The sequence below is a fragment of the Sander lucioperca genome, chromosome 6, assembly GCF_008315115.2.
Source record: "Sander lucioperca isolate FBNREF2018 chromosome 6, SLUC_FBN_1.2, whole genome shotgun sequence".
Classification (NCBI taxonomy): Eukaryota; Metazoa; Chordata; class Actinopteri; order Perciformes; family Percidae; genus Sander; species Sander lucioperca.
In genome coordinates this window covers 33960776-33985293 of record NC_050178.1, presented here as the reverse complement: position 1 = coordinate 33985293, position 24518 = coordinate 33960776, and the positions used below count along the sequence as shown (strand labels likewise).

At 41.4% G+C, this 24518-nt stretch overlaps 2 protein-coding genes across 9 annotated transcripts; both read left to right on the top strand.

Moving 5' to 3' along the window:
- Positions 1–277: 277 nt before the first annotated feature.
- Positions 278–4470, top strand: LOC116067747 (keratin, type I cytoskeletal 18-like). Of its 2 annotated transcripts, none has more exons than XR_004109309.2 (7): positions 278–848; positions 2214–2296; positions 3025–3181; positions 3293–3457; positions 3550–3675; positions 3770–4048; positions 4185–4470. XR_004109309.2 is itself a non-coding variant. In XM_031324308.2 (7 exons), exons 1-7 carry the CDS (start codon positions 384–386, stop codon positions 4216–4218), a joined length of 1251 nt encoding a protein of 416 aa, XP_031180168.1. In that variant the 5' UTR covers positions 278–383; the 3' UTR covers positions 4219–4470. The 2 variants fall into 2 exon arrangements, 1 of the variants encoding a protein (XP_031180168.1); XM_031324308.2 differs by having other exon boundaries at positions 3770–3990.
- Positions 4471–6485: 2015 nt separating this feature from the next.
- On the top strand, positions 6486–24270 carry eif4ba (eukaryotic translation initiation factor 4Ba). Of its 7 annotated transcripts, none has more exons than XM_036002109.1 (15): positions 6486–6613; positions 8590–8730; positions 13094–13299; positions 13780–13896; positions 14153–14207; positions 14341–14487; positions 14925–15056; positions 15250–15417; positions 18694–18973; positions 19662–19750; positions 20030–20291; positions 20885–20922; positions 22313–22442; positions 22953–23025; positions 23310–24270. In XM_036002109.1, the coding sequence occupies exons 1-15, from the start codon at positions 6601–6603 to the stop codon at positions 23385–23387; spliced, it is 1929 nt and encodes a 642-aa protein (XP_035858002.1). In that variant the 5' UTR covers positions 6486–6600; the 3' UTR covers positions 23388–24270. The 7 variants fall into 7 exon arrangements, with proteins under 7 accessions (XP_035858002.1, XP_035858001.1, XP_035858000.1 ...); XM_036002108.1 differs by having other exon boundaries at positions 18691–18973; XM_036002107.1 differs by having other exon boundaries at positions 15250–15423.
- Positions 24271–24518: the final 248 nt, after the last annotated feature.

Here is a 24518-nt window from a genome sequence, read left to right as displayed (position 1 = left end):
GTCAACATGTCTGTTACTGCTTTCTTTCATTTGTTGTGAACTCACTTGCTCTGGTTGTTCAAATGTGAATGTTTTTAAGTGTTTTCACAACGGACAAATGCTTCACACGTTTCCTTGGAGACAGAAAATATATTGTCTGTTAAAAAAAGGGAACATGTGGGTGAATGAGAGCATGAGAGAGCAGGGAGGGGGAGCAGGAAATGAAGACTGGGGCGATGTTAAAGTGGGCAGGGTCTGAGAGACCAGCTGTGATTGAGGGAGAGAAGCAGGAGTATAAGTTCCCAACTTCCCGCTGCCAGCGTCACTTTTTTTAAGCCGGCCAGCAGCGAGTCTCCACATCTCATTTTTCACTTCATTTTCTGTCGTGCCTTAACTTCTCCAAAATGAGCTTCAGAAAACTCACCACACAGCAGATACCTTCTTCCCACTTCTCCTTGACCCGCTCCACACCCCAGCGGGCTGCCAGCATGTATGCCAGTTCTGGTGGACACAGCACCCGCATTTCCTCTGCCTCCGCATCTTCTCTCCGGTCTGGTGCCCCAATGACCTCTTCTTCCTCTGCCTTCAAGCTGAGCAGTGGAATGGGTGGTGGTATGGGTTCAGGTTTTGGTAATGCCGGTGTGTCCATGTCGACTGGTGGTGGTGCCGGTGCTGGGATCATGGGCAATGAGAGGGGAGCCATGCAGAACCTAAACGACCGCCTGGCTAACTACCTGGAGACGGTGAGAAACCTGGAACAGTCCAACAAGGAGCTGGAGATGAAGATCATGGAGGCTCTGGAGAAGGGAGGGCCCGACGTGAGAGACTACAGCAAGTATCAACCCATCGTAGATGACCTACGCAAACAGGTAAGCGTGACAATGAATAATGGTGTAAATGTACAGGGGGAAGTTGAGTATGAAATACTGTTGGAAACTAGGAAGCTGCAGTTGTTGGTCGATGTGTTTGATACAGCAAGGTGATACAGACAACGAGGGAGGTGAGGGATATAGATGCTTTAGAAATGCTTGATGGGGCCTCTAATTTGAGAATAAGTGCATGTGATGGCACTCATCATCACAGACAGTGTTTCAAATGTAGACCCACTTGTGTCAGTAAGTTGTATCAGTGAATTTATTCTTTATTTCATGCCTACCGTTGCAAACAAAGATTGAGAATGCTTATGCTGAGCCGGGCAACATTTCCTTTGTAGGTTATCAAATGTCTCGATAGAGAATGAAGGGTGTGGTTGCTAAACTCTAACCCTCCCCCATAAAACTCATTTGTGCCATAAAATGTCCAGAACTTCCTGTGATGAATCATCAACACGCGGGCATCATCATGTGAGATAGACTGAAAAGCTCTCAAACTAACCTTTAGCAGACATAGGCATTTTTAAATGGTCCTGCTTGCAAATGGGGATTCTACAAGCATTCCCTGGTGTAGGAGGGCCTCAATGTAAAACAGATGTGTGGTAATGACACACACACAAAGGATCTTGGACTGCCAGCGTGAGTGTGTGTGCGCACAGATTTGTGTGAGTGCACTGGTTGGATAACAATCAGCTCCAGTCTGCAGGGTCAAATGTCGCATTCTTTTACAGACTCCAGATCTTCAGTGTCACATAATGACACATTGATGGTGGCACTTTGTCTTTCTCGAAACACATAAAAAAGGTGTAGTATTAAAAGTATTTATAAAGTATTTCTCCTTTAACTCTGAGGCAGTTTACCACGGACACAACAGAGTATTAACTCACAAACACACTCATGCACAGAGAAGAATTTTGCAATCTCTGCACACATAAACACATACAGTGATATATACAAAGAAAATGACAGACAGATACAGTGCAGCTGGGTGGGAATTGGAAAGAAGAAAAACCTCTCTGTATGGTTTATTCAGAGAGGAAATCCAATTTTCCAACAATGCTAAAACAAACCAGATTCTGTGTTGGCACGGGAACAACCTCTTTTCCTGTCCTTGAGTTGTGGTTCCTCTTTTCACTGACTGTTACCATGGATACAATCATGTTGTTTTTTATCGTCCCATAAGGAAAATAGTTATTTCAAATCATATGTTTAATTCTGCAGCTGTGTGAAACATTGCTATCTCATAGCACATAATGACTGGAGCTTTGAAAGAAGAAGCTTCTGGAAAACAATTGTGTTCTTTTTAACCAGCAAAAACACTGGTAAAACTTATTTTTGTCCTAAATTCTTTTTCTTCTTCAGATCTTTGATAAGATTACGGAAAACGCTCGTTTTGTGCTCCAGATCGACAATGCCCGTCTTGCTGCTGATGACTTCAAAGTAAAGTATGTTGTTTTCTCAGAGTTATTTATATATTAAGCTCATACATCTTGTTCAAAGGCAGACATGCTTCAGCGTCAAAAATTATAGAATTTGCAAATTAAAGCCTGTGCAGAGTTCGTACAGTCGATGTGGTCTAATATCTAGAACATGGGGTCTTCAATGTTTTTCCAGCCAAGGACCCCTTAACTGAGAGAGAGACGGATCAGGGACCTCCTACTACATGTTGTATATAATTAGGTTGCATAATAAGCTAGGCCTACAATAACGTGTGGGCAGCCTAAAGCCTTTATACATACCTTTTTAGTGCATAGAATACTAAGCTATTAAAATATTTGTTGCCATGATTTTATGAATCATGTTTTAATGATAAACATACATGTGGCACAGTGAATCCTCAGGATTAACTGTATCTGTGCATAGCTACCTTAGTGAGTACCTTTAGGCCAGTAAGCCTATCGTAATTTTTTTCACAAATAGGCTGATTTATATTTGCTAATAATATGTTGGATTCATGTTAAGACATTTCATTTTTTTTTAACCCCTGTTGAAGATCTCTGATCTAGAACATCTGACAGAATAGGATTTCAGAAACTGCAGGATAGTGTCTGAAACACTTTATGAAACTTCAGTCTTGCCATTTTGTAACTATATACAGTACAACACAATGTGAATAACAGCTGATCTAACAGCTGATGTCTGTAATAGAGATTGTGTCTGTGCACTTCTTCAGGTTCGACAATGAGATGGCAATCCGCCAGTCTGTGGAGGCCGACATCGCTGGGCTGAGGAAACTCATAGATGACACCAACATGACCAGAATGAACATCGAGAACGAGATTGAAGCTGTGAGGGAGGAGCTCGCCTTCCTAAAGAAGAACCATGACAATGTGAGTTTACAGTACATCCAGATTATGCATCACATTTCACTATTACAGGCTCAGAAGTCACACAAGTCTTGAAAGTTTTTGTTAATTTCTCTCTTTCTGTCGGTCCGATAGGAAGTAATGGAGCTGAGGAATCAGATTTCTCAGTCAGGCGTGCAAGTGGACGTTGATGCTCCCAAAGGCCATGACTTGGCCCAGATCATGGAGGACGTGAGGGGCAATTATGAGAAGATTGTCATGAAGAACGTAGAAGAACTTAAACAATGGCATGAAAATAAGGTGATGTAATGTTGCAAAGGGAAATCATTTATAAACACAATTACTGCAACTATCTTGTTGGTGGGCTAACATTCTTCCCCCCCACCTGTCAGATTGCGGATGTGCAGGTGGAGGTATCACAGAACACAGAAGCTCTCCAAGGAGCCCAAATGGAGAGGGGTGACTTATCCAGACAGATACAGACCCTGGAAATTGAACTTGCATCCCAACAGAGCTTAGTGAGCATGCATTGCATATTTAATCCACAAGCATAATTTAAACAAATCCCATGTTTGGCACAGTTTTGATTCCTCCTTTTCAATCTTTTATCAGAAAGCTTCCTTAGAGGACACATTACGCAACACAGAACAACGAAACAACATGGAAATGGAGAAGTACAACAGCATTATTATCCGTCTGGAAGAGGAGCTGACCAACTTGCGTGCAAACATCCAGCATCAGACCCAAGAGTATGAGGCGCTGCTCAACATGAAGATGAAACTGGAGGCCGAGATTGGCACTTACAAGAATCTGCTGGATGGTGAAGCGTTCAAGTAAGAGTTAGGTGGAGGAGAAAAAAGAGATCCAGGCAAGGTGTTGATGGTGGTGGAGGTGAATACCAAAATCACTTGTTATCATGTTTTGCATGGTCAAGTACAAGTACATCAAGTGAGGTAGTTCCATTCAGTTCACATAGTTCAATGTGAATATTTTTAAAGTCAAAATGTTTTGTTTGTGTTTTGTACAGGCTTCAGGATGCACTGGATGAGCTGGCAAGCTAATTTGGAACAAAGAATCTGGGACCATCCCAACAACCCACAACTATCCATTATGGAAAAAGAAAAATACATGCTGGTCCAATCAACTAAAGCCAATTTTGAACCAAGACCACATTCTGTGTAAACCGTAAAGGATTTCAACAATTCTGAATAAAGGCATTCGACCACAGTAAAGCAGGCAGAGCTATTTAAAAAGCAACCATTGCCTGAACTGACAGCAAAATAAAAATAAATAAAACCACTTGTTGACCCACAGTCATGGCATTGTGAATTTGTTATTGTTACATGATGTAGAATGTGCATGTTATGTTTTAGTGATACGTTATTGTCATATTAATTGCACTACAATAGCCCTTGTTGATTGAAAAACAAAGGCTTAAGGAATTACATGATTTTAATTGACATATTATATAATCTCTGTTGACAAAATAACCACATCCCAAAAAAACGAATAGCTGACAAATTGCATGATTTTATTGCTGGCTGTAATTATAAATACTATAGTATTAACTATAGTAACTATTTATACTCGCGCGTGGTGGTCGCGACACTAGTTGCAGTCTTCTCCTGAACAGAGGTGTTGCAACTGAGGAAAGGCTACCGACTTTGCTATTTCTACGGACTAGAAGAAGAAGAAAAAGGTAAACAATGGCAGAACTGGCAGCAGCATTGACGTCAATGTCAACAGTGGCTAAGATGATATTGGAGTCAATGGATGAGGAAGAACAGCTGCTTTTGAGCCTGCTTTCAAAGAAATGAAGAAAAAGAAGGTGGAATGTTCGTCCTTTGAATAACGCCAGACATAAATATGGTGAGTTCAATATCCTCGTGAAACAAATGAGGATGATAGACGAAGAGAAGCACTTTGAATACTTCAGAATGTCTGCACAACAATTCGATGACCTACTTTGTCGGATCAAGCCTTTCATTCACCATAAAAGAACTCATCTTAACCCAGTAAGTTTACAAGAGAGAACTTATTATAAGTTATTGCCATTTGCAAAATAAACAAATTCTTAGTGAAACAATGTCCCTCTCCTTGCAGTCACTGCAGTCCCTTATTCTAAATATATACTTAAAACTAGTAGCATACAAAACATGAACATTGTGGCAGAGTTTCCCTTGCTGTTTGTGATTAACCTGGTGAATACTAAAAACTCTCTGTGTGAACTGATTATTTTGTGGAGTATTTATTAAATCTATTAAACAATTGCATAAGGGAAATAAAATAAATTGGTAAGTAGTCAGAGTTGACGTTTTGTTAAAATTTCAAATAAATAATTATTTATTAACTATATTAGGCCTAACTATTAGCACTGTGTCTGCTGTGGAGGCCTTCAGGTTTCTGGGATCCACCATCTCCCAGGACCTGTGTGGATGCCTAACATATAGACACCATCAGTAAAAAGGCCAAGCAGAGGATGTACTTCCTGTGCCAGCTCTGGCCAGGACTGCAAAAAGAATTAACGATCATTCTCTAGAGTTAGGAAACAGGCTGGGAATATCACTGCAGACCCGTTTTACCACCTGGACACAAGCTGTTCCAACTTCTCCCCTTAGTAGGTGCTACAGAGCACTGTATGCCACTGTCTTCCCTCAGGCTTTCACCATGATGAACACCTAAATCAGTCTGTCAATAACAACCCTGTAACAACAACAAAACATCCCCTTGCTCCCATTATAAACTTTTTTTTTTTTTTTCACAGTTTAAAATGCACTGTAGGGCTATATAGACATGTATATGCACAAACTGTACATCATTTCTTTGCACTATTTGTATGGTTTATGTACTTACAGAAACCCTTGACTTGTATACAGGCGTTTTATTTTATTTTGGTTGTTTGTCATTTTATTTGTGCTTTTTTATATATGCACTGTATATAGGCTATATGCCTTTTTGTGTTGCCTACAAAATAGTCCTGTCTATTCTTTACCTTTATTTGTTCAGCTTTGTGGTTCTTGTGCTATTATGTCTATTTCTGTGTAAGTAGCCTACACTGAGATAATGAAAAAAAACTGAGTCACATTCCTTGTACGTGTAGGATGCAATAGCCTACCTGACCAATAAAGCGGATTCAGATTCTTATAAATATAAATATTTAAAGCTGCATAATGATTTTGTGTCTAATGATTTAGAGACAGAGACTGCTATAAAAGAGAAATCAATGAACAGCCCTGTTAGTTACACTAACGTTAGTTCAGTGACAAATATGACAGAAAAGGAAGAAGAAATGTCAAGCTGAGCAGATGTTAGTGACATTCATCCATGGTGGGTGAACAAACCAAGGGAGGAGACAGCAGGCCCGTGAACGGCGATGCGCGCTCCCGATAATAAACCTCTGACGCGTTCATCCGGGAACTACTACGAAGAACTCGTTCTCCAACATGGCGGCGTCAGGTGAGGTTTATGAGGGTGAACGATCTGGGTCGGATGGGGGGAATTTCAGCGGGTTATACGTCGATACAATTGAACATATTAAGTTTTTAGATTGTTAATGCCTCGTCTTATTGATTGGCGTAGTTGTCCTGCGTGTATAAATCTGTTCCTCGGTTGTTTTGGCCCGTTAAAGGCGTAACTGCTGAAGGAAGGCGAATGAACGAAGCAACGACTTGCACAATCTGAACACTTAACCTACAGATTACATGCGGTATTTTTCCATGAACAATGTTATTGCCATGTTTGTGTTGTCCGCTTCTGAGTTTGCAAAGTACTACATGTATTGGACATTTTGTGACATGTTATGAAATGCTGCTAACTGCGTGCAGCGCTGGCACATTGTATCTCCGTGGCGGAGCTCGCCGTGGCGCTTAGAGCAGATCGGCATCGGGCGCAAGCGCGTGTCGTGGAGGAGGGGTTGGGCCGAGAAGTCCGGGCTGCCCGAGGAATCTCCCCACGTGTGCAGCCTGGCTCCCTGGTATCGGTGTTTGATTTAACGGGGCAGCTGGGCCTGTTAGGTCGCATCCTGAATACTTCCCTGGCAGCTTCACAACTTTGAGCCGTCCCATCCGGCCGGTCAAAGTCTTGCTCCTATGATGGCGCACTTGGATCCTGGCGCTGCGACGTGCACTAGGCCCTAAAACCTAGCCAGCTAAGCAGGGGTACTTTCCCCGTCAGCACTCCTTTGCTGACTAAGCCTGCATAGACCTAAAGACAAAAGCGATCTGTGTAGATAGCAAACAAAAAACCTACGTTTGTAATGTAGCCAGGCAGTTAACTGTTGGCGCCCGTAGTTTTAGCAAGAGTCAGTAACGTTACTGACAAGTTAACGTTACGCAGCTCCTAGCTTGCTAATGTCACATTAGTGCGGAGCGCTAAGAAAGCTACTAAGCAGTCCGTATACTATTCTTCGGTTTTACAGGTTACAAGCAGTCAAGACCAGCTAGGCCTGTTAGTTGTAAACAATGACTGAGCATTATGTACTGGGAAAGAGCTCTTAACCGTCTGTGTTGCTCTGTATGTGTGCAGGTTTTGTAACGATGTATGTAAAGAATGTCCTGACAGCTGGGATTTTACAATGAAGCTCACAGCCAGCTTTGTTGCTCCCCTTTTTCTGCTTCAGACCAAAACAAACCAGACCTGCTCTATGAGTTGAGCTGTGTGAAGCCCCAATGGGCAACTGGCAACTGTTCAACTAACCAATTCAACTAGACACTTTGAGGAAAGGTTCTGCAATGGATACGTGACTCATCGAGCATTCAGGCCCTAATGTGTATTCCTCAAACATGCAGTCGAGTGGTTTGAACCTGTCGCAATGATTGCATTGTATACTTGGTGCTGATCAAAAGGATGCAAGCCTTTTTGGTTAGGTTGGACAGGCAGACCACTCCCTGTTTGTTTACGTTCCAAAAGGGAAATAAGTCAGTGGTATTGTTATCACTCACAAATTGCAGTCTACTTATCTGGCTTAGCTGGACAACATTTCACACTACAAATAGTGTTTGTCTACACAGAAATGCAGCTGTCCACATGAGTAGAGAGAGACACACAAACTCAGACTGTTGTTGTTGTTTGAAGAATTAATCTCAGTTGTGTGGCATTTCACTGCTTCAACAGCTATATTTTGTAATACTATACTAAGTTGTTCAAAATAACAGTTGAAATCTAATACAAGGCAATACTGTTTTGACACTAATCAGAAATTTACACACCATCTTTCACTTCTGCCGCTACTCCCAAACTCAGTGTTTTCTTCAGCCATCTGTACATTTCCAAACAAATAGGTAAAATGTATCAAATGGTCAATTTTAGAACTTTTAGAAAATGATAAAGGCTTTAAAAACGTCCTTGACACACATCAATATAGACAATGAACCCATGGCCTACTATGTTCCTTTCATGGCTGACTATGTACTCTGTGTCCATCTCCTCTCCAGCTAAGAAGAAGAATAAGAAGGGGAAGACCCTTACTCTGACTGACTTCCTGGCAGAGGACAAGGGAGGGAGCAATGCGCCCCCCAGCTACCCAGCCAAGTCCACTAGCTGGGCCGATGAGACTGATGAGCTGGAGGGAGATGGTGAGTGCACACTGAAATACAAAAAAAAGTCTTTACCTAGCATACCTTGTGTCTGTCTTGCATTTTGCCATCTAACAATATTAGGATCAATTTCATCACTCTATTGCTTATGTTGTCTCATAGTTGAATGGAAATGGAAAATGCATTGAAGCATGCAGTCACTGAACATAAAATGAGCAACTGTGTTCTTTTAAGTGTAAATGTCTTGTGGCAGACTGTTACTGGTCTTTTCTTCCCAGGCCTTATAGAGCAGTAAAAAAAAACGCAGAGGAAATCAGTGAACCATGTAGATCATTTTTTCTGTTAAAATATCACAACATGGAGTTTCTGCTGACATGAGTGCTACTCATTCTTTTCCTAATGTCTCCTAAGCCCTTACATTATTAAAATAGCTGTCTGTAATAGAGGTCGACTGATATGGGTTTTTCTCTGGCTGATGCCGATCTTTAGAAATCAGGGTCAGCCGATGGCCGATAAATGCTGCCGATTTATTTTGGCCGATATGTGCTTGTTTTTAAACCTCTATTTGAAAGATAAAATGTAACACTAATAATCACTTAAGATACACAAAATTTCTCAACAAAAACATTTATTGAACACTTCACCAATCTGCACTTGTATACTTAAATTAAAAATGTATAATGTAAAAACATTCTATAAATAATGTATATAAAAAATGTATTGAATAAACGAAACGGGTAAGAAGAAAATAAACTTAGTCAAATAAACATGCATTTGGCCTTCCCTGGTGTTGGCTGGGTGAAGCGCTGCCATAAGGGGGTGGTTTTCTTTTCAGCTTTCAGACTGTAATGACTAAAAAAGGGGGAAAATACAAGGTTAAGTTAGTATGTTTGTATAGTATCTTCATCTTCAAGTCATTTTATAGATGGGTATAGATATAAAACGTTTTTTTTTTTTTTTTATAATTCAGCTAATCAATGCATTGTAAGTAATACAAGGCTAAAAACGTTTCTATCATCTTCCCAAAAACTGTCCTGAAACGTGTATTTTTGGTTTGTTTGTTGACGGACAAAGCCAAATGGACATAACCTAATGATCACAAAAAGGGGGGAAAAAACGTATTACACAGCCTGCATGCAAGGACGTCACCGGCTACTAGCGACGTTGTAGATGCTATGTAGGACCCATAGACCGTAGACACATGTAATGAGGAAAGTTAATTGTGAAAGTCATGTGCACAAACGACTAGTTGCATTTATATTATAAGGAGCATTGCCAGCATCAACTATAGTAAAGTGCAAACACGTTTTTGACTCATGTGGGTGTGGGTGGGTGTGTGTGTGTGTGTGGGATGGGGGTGGGTGGCACACAGCCTGAGAGGGAGTGATTCTCTCAGACACCAAACTAGAAGTGTGTATACGAATAAGTAAAAAAAATAAAATCGAATTGTTGACAGTTATAAAGTTTGTCGCGTTATACACACTGCTATTTTGAGAATGCATTATCAAAAGCATTAGTTGGAGCCTCTGGTCTTTCCGAAACTGTGTGCTTAGCAACGACACTAGCAAAGCCAGTCCTTCATTAGCCTGATTCGGTGCGGTGGTCCCTCTTTTATTTACAACTTATTTCTCTGCATTGACAACCCTCTGAAATACAAGACACACAAACCGAACAAAAAAAAAAGTCTCAGATCCACTGTCTGTGATTGCAAAATTCTAGCTTAATTATTGTGACATGATAGCAACCCTTCTATCGTGATAATGCAACTTCAACTACGCTATCAATATCCAAAGTAGCCGAACGTTATGTCACCTATTCATGTTTTTTTCTGAAGTTGGCAGTAACATGTCATAGTTAACTAATTAAATATATAGTACTTATAAGAATTTAATCCTTACCGTTTTCTCCAAGGAATTTAGCTCCTCCCAAAGGCACTGGATGAGATCTGCTCACTCTGCTGGTAATTGACTCTAGGGGCAGCGTGCGTTGAACACGTGTTCCACAACAACACTAGGGTGACCACAGATGCGCCTGCCTATTAATCGGCTTGATATACTCGGATATTGGGCGATACCGATTATGTAAAAAAAAAAAAAAAAGACAAATCGGCCAGCTGATTAATCAGTCGACCTCTAGTCTGTAACCATGATACATACATTGTTAAATTAATAAAGTAATTAAATACCTTTAGATGACAACATAACTCTAAAAAAACTGCTGCAGGTTTTTGTTTTTTTTTGTTTTTTTTTACAAGTTGCAAGTTTTACATTTTTGCAATGTAAAACTTTAATCTTTATAGTTTTCTTTCAGATTTAGTAACGACATTGGACATGTTAACTTACCACTGCCCTGTTTTGAAAGAAAGCCCTAACTCTCGTACAGATTTGGGGTGGCCGTTTTGAATTCTAAATGGTGGTTGGATAGAGTGGATTGAGGTAGGCTTTTGCCAATTGCTGATGGGTTGGTATATCGGCCATTGAAGGGATGATCGATAGTTTTTCCCACGCTCGTATTAAAAAGATTTAAACTAATTTACTATCAGAACTAAGATGTTATAAAAGAATAATCTCTAGAATGTCCTACTGTGCATTTAGAGATGTATCTAGTGGAGCGGAAAGTCCCCCCGCTGAGCCCCGTTAATTAGCACGAGTGATCAGTGAATTTAAATCCTTAATTACAAACCAGTTTGCCTATATGAAAATAGAAACTATCGCACAACCCTAGCTTAAGGCCTTGGATGTTACATTAATCACACAAAAAACATATTATGAACCGAACAATAGGGTTGGCTGAGTAAATTCACAGATTTTTCTATTGGCTATGAACTATCGGCTCATTGAATGGAGTTTGTCATGAGCCCTTGCCCATATCCTATTGTGGCTTGTATTAGGGCTCGGCGGTATACCGACTTTTTTAGGTATATTGATGTATTTTCAAATGATATATGGGCTGAGACATTACTGTTTATCGATATAGTTTGATGTTGCGTTACATAACCCATTTCTTCCATAAAGCCATGCCTGTGTTTGCATCTGTCCTCTCACTCTCCGGGCAACTCTGCCCCCACTCGCTCACAGGCTCTTCTGTAACATGGAGGGAGACACAGCTCCACATTTGCCTACATTTTTCAATATTTGCGCAGCTGTATATTTTGTCAAGCAGGAAAGAAACCCCTGTATTTGTAACAGTGTTTTTTGCTGGAAATATTCTGTTGTGGCGACTGCCCTGGACACTGAAAAACAGTAGTTACTGGACATAACTTTGACTTCAGTGCTATGCAGGGTTTCCGCTGGGTCTTAAAGTCTCTAAAGAAAATGTCAAAAATTTCAAAATCTAAATTTTAGGCCTTACAAAGTCTTAAATTTGCTGAAATATTGTGTTTTAGGTCTTAGGTTAAATAATTTCAAACGGGTTTTAATTTTCTTATGTCAGTGTAACGCTACCTCTAATGCTCATTGAAATCTTCCTGCAGCGCTTTAGAATTTTTTTTTTTTTTTAATTCTGTGGTGTTGTAGTTCTTTCTGTCGCTAGTCCAATATAATTCACTGTATTACGACTACAATTGAGACCAACTGCAACTTAAATTTTAGCCAATCTAGACACCAGTCCTATAATGCCAATGAGGAATTCAGGGAATTGTTTCACTCTGACATTGGACTTTGTTTTTGATGTCGTGATACAGGCCTTAAATATCATTGATAATGGTCTTTAAAAAGGTCTTAGAGTCTTTTTGAGAAATTTGACTTGGTGAAACGTGTAGAAACCCTGTCTAGAGTGAGTGACACGGTGCCCGGATGCAGGCGAGAGATGTGAACCATGACCAGATTATCGGTTTAGTTCATATAACCTGACGCACCAGGTGGTTTGTTAACACAGAACCATCTGAGAAGCCGTCATTGGAAACTGGCAGGCACTTTAAAAAAAATAAATAAATGCCTGGCAGGTGATTGGATGAACCATCTGTCTATCACGTCTGCCATTCTTGTTTTGAACGAACAGTCGCGGCCGTCGTACACACCTAAACCACGCCTGTAGCTGCCTAACACAAACGCGTTACTTCAAGCCCGACAAGATGGCTTTTGGTGTGATCTCATGATGATGATATCTACCTCACAGAACAATAACAGCATTATACACTTGTCTCAGAACACTCAAGTGTCTGCTGAACTAAAAGGGCGTGTGACAATAAAGGTTTCAATTTTACGGTAACTATTTGCCACAAAATGCCTCAATTTGAATGGAAGATTTGTTCTAGTGTCTCTTGAATGTAATGGGACTAATGCATATATATTTTTTCCAGTAAAGGGCCAAGTATCCAAGAGAAAATAATCAATTGTTGTTCAGTAACTGAAGGGAAGTTTTAGGTATTTGTTTGAAATTTTCTCTTTTTTCATCCCTCCAGTCTCGACCTCATGGCACACGGAGGAGGATTCATTCCGGGCACCACCCATTGACCGGTCCATCCTGCCCACAGCACCTCGCTCAGCTCGTGAACCCAATGTCGACCGGTCCCGACTGCCCCGCAGCCCGCCTTACACGGCTTTCCTGGGCAACCTTCCCTATGATGTCACTGAGGACTCGATCAAAGACTTCTTCCGCGGCTTGGCAGTACGTGTAGCAAGCACACACATATGCAGTGTCGGGCATATAACACATAGCACTCTGTGGTTACAGCTACTGCATGGAAACACAAACTGTGAAACTCAAGTTAAAGTCTCAGTTGCATACATACATTTTCTTTTAAATTTAAGTCCTCTGACGCCTGCCTCTGGCTTGTCAAGTCAAAGAGTGGGACTTAAAATGGTCACGACCTTGCAGGTCAACAAATATTAGCGAAATAACCTTGCTGATTTGTCACTAAAGTCCTGACCTGTGCATTTTTTATTTCGGGTTAGAGCAGAAATGAATGACTAACATTCTCATCTGGCATTTCCTCCATTTTAAAGTCGACCCTTTTCTTCCATTTTTTTTCACTTGCATTCTGCGCTTTGTTTCTTCTCATCTTGAACGGGTGAACTGTACAGTGCTGGGCCCAGATCAGTGCATTCTCTGTTGGATATGTAATTCTGTCACCGTCTTCATCACCAGATCAGTGCAGTGCGTCTGCCTCGAGAGCCCAGTAACCCAGAGAGGCTAAAGGGCTTTGGCTATGCTGAATTTGATGATGTGGACTCCCTCCTGAGGGCCCTGAGTCTCAACGAGGAGGTGAGCGGATGCAACAAGAACTTGGTTTTATATTTCTGCATTTTTATTTTAACCATTGGATCTGAACTAACATGAGCGTACGACTTTCCCGATAGTTGTATTGCACAATAACATCTTGGGTTACCATTCATTTATTGGCCTCACTGCACAAAAGGACAAAGATCTATCGTTGTACTATGAATGACCGTTTATTTCCATCATCAAAATGAATTAGGAAGAATGACTATTTGTCCCCTCTATTTGTTCATGTCAACAGAACCTGGGAAACCGAAGGATCCGTGTGGATATTGCAGACCAGTCTAATGATAAAGGTACATTGCTAACTTTTCTTTGCTGTGACTTCTTCTGGCCAGTATTTATAGTGATAAAGTAAATGGGAATATGTCCCTCAACCTTTTATATTCTATAAATAAACGTAATATCTCCTTTTTCTTCACACCTCAGAAAGAGACAATGGTTCTATGGGAGGCCGAGACAGAGGTGGACGGATGTCAGACATGGGTCCCGACAAGACAGACAGTGACTGGAGGGCTCGGCCCAGTTCAGATGCTGACGATGGACCTCCCAAGAGAGAGGAGGCTTTTGGAGAGAGTGAGTCAGAATTGGCTTTGTTGGTTCTTTGACATCTATACTTATTTCACACTTGATCCCAGTATTTGTGTTGGCAGCTTTTGACAGAAGCGACCTGTGTCTTAGTATCACTGGTGTCAATCCCATCCTAACTAGCATAAAAAACTGATACTACTTTCATGTCCTAGGAGAATATTAGTTTAAACAATTTGTTAAACCAAGCTAACTATTCGAAATTGTTCAAATTCACTCCCTTTGCTAAATGTTTTCCCTAATTTTGCTTCAGGGTTATGATAACAGCTTTTCATATGTTTATCCAAAATGTTGACTACAAAAAATAATGCATTTCTTCCATGCAAACTCTATTTGATGTACAACCAGAACTTAGTCAGACCAACAGTTCATTAGCAGAGGAACTCCGTAAGTGAAAACAAATTATTCTGTTACAATTCTTGCAGGATCACGGGACCGCTATGAGCCGGATCGTTTCAGAGATGGGCCACGGCGGGACAATGACCGCTATGATGGAGGAAGAGACCGCTTCCGGGATCGCTATGATGACAGGGATCGTAGAGACTTCGATAGAGGAGGTGTGTCATTGTTCTTGTTCTTCAGATCCACCTGGCTGTGTCAGCAGCTCTTTGGCTTCCTGATCATAACATCTTAATCAAGTCATTGGCTTACATGACTACCTGCTGCAACCTTTTAAATACAATTCTATACACTTGTTTATAAACTTCCATTTTCATCTCTTAACCTTTTTCTCTCCTGCCATCCTTCTAGGTTTTGACTCTCGTGGTGGTGGAGGAAGTCGTCGTGCCTTTGGCAGTGGCTTCCGTCGTGACTATGATGACAGTCGAGGTAGCAGTGATCGTTATGGGGAACGGGATCGTTATGGCGACCGCGAGGACCGGTACGAGAGACGTACGGATGAGAGGCGTGAGGAGAGAGGTGAGAGTGAGTATGAATATACAAATACTACTTTTCATCAGCATTATTTAATAAAGGGGACGTATGAAAATTAACTTTTTCAGTGCTTGTGCACATCCATTTGGGTATCTGGGGTGCTTAGCATACCACAAACTGTTAAATGATAAGACAACCCAGTCATTTTTTGTGGGCTGCCTAGATCAGAAAACATGGGATTCAGCCATTTAGGTTTGGCTCCCCATGTCACATACAGGCTCATTAGAATATACCTCCCACATCTGAGTATCTCTACCCACAGCTTGAGTACTACCTTTGCAAAGGTGTGCCATATTTTTCTGTCAAGCCAATCGGAGCAGACTGGGCTTTTTGGGTGGGGGTCTTATGGTGCTGACACACCAACCCGATAATCAGCCGTTGGACAGTCTGGCGAGGTCAGTGACTCGAGTCTGTTCGGTGTGTTCCGTGCCGCCATCCGTCGGAGGAGCTGTTGGCCTTCATTTTGGACGACCCGACATGCTCAGTCGGAGACAGGGCAGTCGGGACTCACCTGGAAATGGCGAGCGGATGAGCCTCTCAAAATCTGACAAATCTTTTAAACTGACCTTTGATGATCTGAAATGAAGACAGATTGAGCAACTGCACGGCCTATTTCTCACTTAAAATGTTTTCAGAAACAGGTTTCGATGAACTATTTTAGTACAATATGAGATCGTATTCTGAACAAGCCGCCATGACAGTCTGGCTGTGAATTTCCGGAGAAAAAAGACCCACGTGACGCATTCGTCCTATCAACTGCCGGTTTTAATTTTCTGAGAAACAATACAGAGAAGCGCCGCCTGCTGCTATGGAGACGTATTAAGTTTCGCGCACCCGCAGAGCGTACGATGAAGTCGGCGTCGCCTCAGTGTGTTTTGAGGCATTTTTTTTTAGACCTCGGGGACCCGACTGGTCAGTCCGATTGCCTTTTCTGCCGACGGTCGGCCGTCTGGTTGGTGCGTAACAGCTCTTAAAGAGACAGGTGCTAAAACGGAGCGTTTCAGACAGTGGGTGAATACAGGTATATTCAGATAGACAGTATGAGAAAAAGACTGATTTGTTCTAGTAGAAACCCAAAATATGTAAATACAGGGCTCCAGACTAAATTTTTTTTTTACTAGGAGCACTGTAGCCCCTAGCCTAGCTCCGCCCTCATACGTACTTCGGCTCAATTTTCATTTTCCTTCAGTACACCATCTGGGTTTGCGGTATATTCTTGGGTTTTCTCCGACCAAATCTTTGTCGGTCCAATCAGCGAACAGAAGGAGTGGCTGAAAACGATGACGTTGAGGTTGTGCGCTAGTTTGAGTTGTAGTTCCGTAATGGTGGCAAAGAAAGATGCGAGCGAAGCCATTCGGTCCGTTGTGGCAGCGCTGCCGAATATCCAGAAGTTAAAACCCGAGCAAGAACAATCTTTGCTGAGTTTTGTTGGTGGCCATGATGTTGTGGCCCTCCTCACCACAGGGTTCGGGAAAAGTTTGATTTTCCAGCTCGCTCCGTTAGTGGTGAAGGAGTTGTCTAAGGCGAACGCTAGCGATGCTAAGCCGATAGTTGTTGTCGTCTCCCCTCTTGTTAGCCTGGTCCTACCAAACAGTACGTAGGAGGGCGGAGCCAGGCTACCAGAGGGGCTCTGGGCAGATCCAATAGTATTAAACTTCAACAGAGTACACGCCGTCAAGGAAGTTAACACTTGTCAATGGAGAGGGGCCAGACTCTCTGTACAAATGAAATGTACGAGAGTCTGGTAGGACCAGGCTACTGTAACCCCTAACTAAAAAATTGTAGGGGCACAGGCAGAAAATGTAGGGGTGCACAGTCACCCATTTTAACTGTATTACAGATAAATGCTTTGGTAATAAATAAACTACAATCTGCTGTCTTATTTTAGTTCAGTCACATTTTAATTGAATGATGCTTATGATGCTTAACAAATGCACATTCAGAAATGTAATCAAAGTACTATTTCTGTCGATGTACTGTATTACTGCCTCTGCCTCATACAGGCTCTCCCTTCCTCCCTTCTGTCTTTTTTTTGTAAATAACACATACATATTTAAGGTGATCAAACTTCCATGGAAAGGGGAGTATCTAACTATCTAACACCCAGTGTGGGAAATATTGAGTGATGAGGGAGCCAGAGACAGATGAGCTCACGAGACTCACACAAGCACTATTTGTTTTCACGAGGTAAATATATTTAGCAGCATGTGTATATATATATATATATTTTTTTTTTTTATCGAAGCGGTCTCCGCTCTCTGCTGTCACATCCTCTGCTGTACCTTTCTCGCCAAGCGAGGGAACGGTACCGCAGCGTGTAGCAAATGTCGGAGTTGACATTAGCATTTATGTAAAAATGCAAATACATCAGTGAATGCACGGGCACTTAAGTGATATCCCGCAGTTTGGGTATTTAAATAATATCCCGTCCTTTTTGTCTGCGACCGAGACAACGCTGAGTAAAATTGCGATCGTTTTTGTGACGAGACAGAATTCAACACTGCCAAGGTCTTTGAACACACCTCAGCCAACCGGAAGTGCACGCAAGCCAGTTTGAGACCGTAAACAAAGTGGGATAAAGAGAGGAGGAGGCTAAGTCCTTATCTTATATAAAAAATACTCGCACTATCTCAAAAAATTGCTCGCAAACGATGATTTGGTCGCAGTCTGGAGCCTTGAAATATTTAAAAAGTATGAACCTGAAAATGAGCATGATTTGTCTGCTTTAACTCATCCTATCAAGTAGTTTGATAGGATAATCTATTTGAGTGTTTGCTCGACTTATTCTTAACAGAAAATGTGGTGTACCACTAATAAATGTTTTTTTTTTTTTTTTTTTAAGTTAGCAATTACAGTAAGAGGCTTTCACATGCCTTCAGAATCTATTGTAAGTTTATTTGATTAGGACAATGCACATTAATCAACATTTCTGTAAGTGCGCCAACTGTAGTCCTAATTACCTAGCATGCATGTCTTTATGGTGGGAAGAAACCGGAACACCCTGAGGGAACCCACGCGAATACGGGGAGAACATGCAAACTCCACAGAGAAAGGCCCGGAACAACCTGGATTCGAACCAAGAACCTTCTTGCTGTGAGGCAGAAGTGCTAACCACTGAGCCACTGTGCTGACGATTAGAAAATCTGCAGTTTAGCGTTTTTATTTTTTGTCAAAGAGTAGAGCTTGACTGTGCTAACACCATGATATTCACCTCCACACTACTCCATATTAATATAGTTTTTTTTCCTATTCTCACAGCAGGTCCTCAGCAGAGACCTAAGTTGAACCTTAAGCCCCGTAGCGTGCCCAAGGAGGAGGAAGGCGGTGGCGGTGGTGGTGGTGGCGGCGGCGGTGGTACTTCCCCAGCTGCAGCTCCGAGCTCCGGCAGCAGGGCCTCGTCCATCTTTGGTGCAGCTAAGCCGGTTGATACAGCAGCCAAGGAGAGGGAGGTGGAGGAGAGGCTGAAGAAAGAGGAAGAGAGGCTGCAGAGGCAGCTGGAGGAGGACAAAGGCCGGGGACCCGACAGAAAGATGCGAGACAGGTCAGGAGTTGACATGGATGGTCACATAACTCAATGTTTTTTTTTATGAAGTGTTTTCAAATACTTCCTTTTTTTTGGAGGAGTCTGTGTTTATGCTTAAATATATTTCAGGAACATTGATTTGTGACAAAGCAGCATACTCTGCAGTTACATTGCACTTAAGTTAAGGAGACAGACAAAGCAGTTATTTACACTTAAGAAAAATCTAACATCATATGAAGACACGTGATTATGTGTACAATGAAAAACATATTTTGTGTGTAGTTTATATTTAAATACTGACCTATCCTGGCCATTGGCCAATACAGTGACGTGACATACGAGAGTATCTCGTATCATTACATCATTATTTTTTGGCTAAAATCAACTCTGTCATAATACGTAAGTTGGTATCATGGATCATGTTAGCTGGCGAAGTCATTTTGCAAGCCAACTAACATATCCACTCGGATAGTATTTTGCTAGCGGTAACGTTAGCAAGCAAGCAAAGGTTAGCCAGCTAGCTCTAACGTAGTAAAACTGTCCTGAGTGGAAATTATATTATAGGCAACAGAGAAAGTAGGGCTGTTCCGAATACTTTTTTTTTTTTTTTTTTTTTTTGCTTCTGTACTAATCAATAGCGAACATGGTTTCATTAAATAGACTGCTGTCTTATAACCATACAGTAAGCTTTTTCTATTGTTTTCAGGGACCCAAGCTGGCGCAATGAAGAACCTCATACTGAGCGATCTCGCACAGGAAGCGAGTCTTCACAGCAAGGAAGTACTTCTGGAAGAGGTGAGATACCTCTGCATTCCGTTTCGATAGAGCTTGCCTTCAGGGATCTGGTTTCGCCCTATAAACTCTGTAGTCTTGATTTTTGGTACATTTTAGACTTTGTATTGTGTCTCAAAAAATGCTGCCTTCCACTTGAAGTTAGTTATTATAGTTTCAGTGTACTTCAAACAAAACAACCAAGCCAAACTAAAAATGATCAAGTGGTAAAAGTGTTATAAAATAAGGACTTCAGTGATGTAAAACCGTAAGAAACAACGTGCTGCTCTTTTCATCCACCAGGCTCCCGGTGTCGAGATAGCGAGCGCTCTGGGGAGAATGAGGTTTTCAGTGGGAGAGAAGGTGAGCCCTCCTCCCCCGGGGCCTCCCCGCAGCCCCCCCCTATTAGCTCCTCCAAGGAGCCGTTGAAGGTGATGCCTGCACCTCCTCCAAAGGAGAACGTCTGGGCCAAGAGAAGTGCAGCCAGCACAGGCTCTAGTGAGGGTGATGGACGACCTCCAGTCTCTCCTGTTTCCCCAAGTGGTTCAGCTCCTCCCAAGCTCCGGTGAGAACTCAAGTGAGACTTATGGGGGCTTCTAAAAGAACTAGATATTCGTAAATGCGGGTATATTTCATGAACCTAAAAATATAAGGTTATTGTCTACCAGGGTGCTGCCGAAACCGCGCCTTTTGCCAGACAAGCTCCAGAGAGCCGGCAATAACAGCAGGCGAGTGGGTGCCACATTTGTGTAGAGCACCGCGACAAAAATGACACATCGCAGACGCAAGATTCACTCTTAGTGGTTTCTGTGACATTAGAATGTTGAAAAATATGAAAACGGCCAAAATACACAAAGCAACCTATAGAGCCGTAGCCAGAAAAGTCAAGCCACGCTACTGGCGAAGCGGGCAGCCCTGTTGAAATGGAAATGCAAATCCCTGCCATGTTGGGCTGACGCACCGAGTCAAGCCAAAACAGCACGTGTATGGAAAAACCCCTATACTGCATGTTAGGAAGACTTTCAGGAACGCGCTGCTCAGAAACGGCCATTTTAAAACTTTTAAAACCTTTCACACCCCAAATTAGCTATTAAAAGGCTTGTAGAAAAGTAAAAACATTTTTATACCTTTTCCTGACTGTTCCTACTTTCTCTTTAGCTCCCCAAGTTCTGCAGATGAAAGAGGATCTGAAAAAGGTAAGGCCATTCTGACGAGTGGGGGATTTTACCCAAAACCAACCTCAGCATGTAGACTGGATACAATTGAACAAACCATGTCAACTATAAAAGGAGTCAACAAAAACAAGGGAAACTGAAGGGAGACATTTGTGTAAACAAAAAGCACTTGCACACATCTGCAATAATGTGTTGAATTTGAAATAGACTCAAGTCGGCAGCCACTCTCAATCTATATATAATATATAATTAGCATACAGATACTCTACAGGGCTCTACACACCACTTTGTTAGTTTATCACTCGACTCAGCAAGACATTTTTAGCTGAGATGGACAGCATAACGCTGCAGTGTTTTTACTGTATAAATTAGCCTCGGCTAGCTATCTTTTGTTCCTCAGCTCATAGCTTAAACCCAATGATATTCAGCCTCCATACATGTTTTTAACATTGTTGAAACAACGCAACTTCATCAAGACTGGCTCATGCACACGACGAGGTGCAAGAGCAGCTGTTATCCTCACATTTCACACTACTTTGTACCTGTATCATAGTGGACATATTTGGCAAAGTGAGTTGTCTCTGACCGGAGCCGGTCATGAACTCATCTTTCTGCTGAGTTTATTCATAACAAGGGGAGCACTGAAATATGTCTCACATTATTAGTCTGCATTGGTATACAAATAATCAAAGTAACATATATGGTGCAGAATAATATGCACATGCACCACAATTCTGACTTGGAAAAATTATATCGCGCTTAAACTTAGGGTTGGGTACCGTAACGCGGTTCAACTATGGAACCGGTTCCTACGCAACTGGTAGGAATCGGAACGGATTAGAACGCAGATTTCGGTTCCACTTAATGTGTCAACTGAAATATTTTCCCCTCTGTCGCTCCGAAACGGACATAGAAATATCACACTTATTATATATTTAAGTACTTTAAAACATTAAAATATTGTTAAATTTAAACAATTTTCTATTTAAAAAAAAAAAAAAAAAACTCTATAAAAGAGCCTTTCTGTGATACCCACGATACCCAACCCTACTCAAACTCAAGCTATCTGGCCAATTGTGAAAACATTGAATACCTATTTAATTGTTTGCAGTGCTGTATCAGAGTAAGACCTTTTCAGATTTCTACTTTTTTTTTTTTTTTTTTTTTTTGTTTACTGTTTTGTAAACCTTTTGGCAAAACTTTTAAGCCAATATCAAATTTAAATGAAATGAGTTACACTGTACGAGCTCAGCTTGCATTCAAGCAGTTGTACACCTCTCATTTGGCCCTATATCAGTGACGAACACTATATTTCACCCAGTGGCTTTTTATGCTGCAGTGTGTTGAGTGTAGTCTACTGTATAAAGTCCAACAACCTCCCTTCACTCAACTGTCTGGCATCTCCTTTAAGATGAGAACAAGGCTGACGGTGTGCGTCGGGACCGGGGGCCCCCACGGGCACGAGGGGTTCCAGCAGGGCCTGGAGCAGGGCGGGGCAGAGGAGAGGGGCCCAACAGAGACCGAAGGAAGGAGGCAGACAGGTCAGCCATCCAAAGCTAGCCACTCCAAAGTTCTTAATCAGACAAGGAGGACATTTACTAGGCATCTGTAAAGAATGGCCTATGCTCAGTTACACAACTGGTGATGCATTCATTGTTCCTAGTGTTGTGGACACTAGGAACACAAGAACATCATGATTTACGGTGGGCACATTAAATGCTTTACCTTTTCTACTTCAAATAGTTATAATCCCCATGCTGAAGCATGGGAAATTATCAATTTAAGCGCTAAAACATCAAGAGTACAACATAAATTTGGCCTGAAATTTGGGACATTTCTGAATTTTATTTGTCCTTCTGAACATGAGAACTGAGCACGTTGTGAACTGAGTGCTGTAGATGTAAGTTTTCAGACGATACAAATGAGCAAAATGTGTGCTCCTTTTAGTTTGTCTTTTTAGCTGTGTGTTTGAGGATTCACAGCGAGGGTCAACTTTTCAGCACCGAGGTTTACCAATAAATTTTAACCTCCAGTGTTCGCTCTGATTGTAGAAAGGATAACAGAAGAGACCGAGACTCCAGACCACCCCCAGAGCCAAAGAAATTTGAAGAAACCCCAATCCCCGTAAGTCCTTCACTGCCAAGGATTAGTCAGACATTGACGTCACCTAAATTATTCTTCATAAAGGGTTTCCCTAAAGCCTGAAGTTTTTACCAGTGCTCCCCAGCACCTTTTTTTTTTTTTGTAGGTTTTTTTACAGCAATAACCCGCCCTTCATCAGTCATGCAATTATTGTCCCTAATGATGTTTCATCCTCCTTGTGAACGTTAAAATCTCTCTACGCTCTAATTTGTTTAGCATCCACGGCTAACTGTACTGATCCGGGTTCTGTTTTGTTTTGCCTTCAGAAGTTCAGCTCAGCCAGTAAGTATGCCGCTTTGCTAATGGACGGAGACGAAGGAGACGACGCAGAGGACGTAGAATAGAGAGAAAATAAGACAAGGCCCGAAAGTGCAAGAAGAGGACAAAAACAACAGCAGAATAAAAAATAATCTCACATAGCTTATGAAAAAAAACTCCTCACATGGAAGAGGCTCCTGGGAGGACATCACTTCCTCCTTTCTTTCCTCCTACAAAACTGTCCTTTACTTTCAAAACACACACCCATCCTCCCTCCCCTTCAGGACTATTCATCTTAAGGATAGTCACATACTGGACTTGTTTTTAAATGGGAAACGATGAGTAGCTGACACATGGAAAAGTGATGGATAACATTGAATTAATTGTAATAAATAAATGGAAAAAGTGGGGAAAAAATGAATTTGTATATTTGTGGATGATAAGGATGGTGAGGTTGGGTATGACAGAAGATGTTGTTTAGTGGAACCAGTGTTTAACTGACTTATTAATTTACATTGACATCATTTCCAAATGAAATGCACAACTATTCATTATAAGCCATTTTTATTTATTAGTAAATAATTTGGTATTGTGGAATAATTTGAAATCAAAATTTATTCATGAGAATTTGTCAAAAATCCTGTCTTCCAATACTAAGAGTCATGAATGTTGAGACTGGTTACAAAGATTTGTCGTGTGCACTATTCAACAAAGCGCTGATTTTAAATTTTTGTTCTTCACTGGTTCGTAGCATTTCAAGAGAGGACCGTAATAGAATATAGTATTGAAGGAGTGACTTGTATGTTGAAAGGAAAACAGACGCTACGCGATTCTCACTCCTAGAGAATCAATCAAGTGCCATTACTATTATCCCCAATCATTGTACCAATGTCTCTCTATTTCTACACCTTCTGATGAAATAATCAACTCAATTAAAGGCTTATAATGGTTGTTTCCAGCCGTCTTAAAGAGTCTCCACAGCTGTCTAAGTCATTCACTCTTCCTGAAGTGAGTAATACAAATATTTGGGGAAACTGAAGTTGCCCATAGCAGGATGTGAGGATTTCCGTGGGATTACATGAACCTGTCTTCCAATTTGCAATAAATTGGAGTCATAATGTGCATTAAAATAGTATGTGGTTTAGTGTTTATGTATGCATTACTGTAGGGATTCGGGCCAAGACTTTATTAAAAAAAAAAGACATTTAAAGCAGATT

Bases quoted from the DNA above. Each gene is read 5' to 3' on its own strand.
- LOC116067747 (XM_031324308.2), top strand. From the start codon at position 384: ATGAGCTTCAGAAAACTCACCACACAGCAGATACCTTCTTCCCACTTC. The intron at 849-2,213 runs GTAAGCGTGACA...TTTCTTCTTCAG, and splicing joins TAGATGACCTACGCAAACAG to ATCTTTGATAAGATTACGGA. The intron at 3,458-3,549 runs GTGATGTAATGT...CCCACCTGTCAG, and splicing joins AACAATGGCATGAAAATAAG to ATTGCGGATGTGCAGGTGGA.
- eif4ba (XM_031324270.2), top strand. The intron at 13,897-14,152 runs GTGAGCGGATGC...TCATGTCAACAG, and splicing joins CCCTGAGTCTCAACGAGGAG to AACCTGGGAAACCGAAGGAT. The intron at 15,057-15,249 runs GTGTGTCATTGT...CCATCCTTCTAG, and splicing joins TAGAGACTTCGATAGAGGAG to GTTTTGACTCTCGTGGTGGT.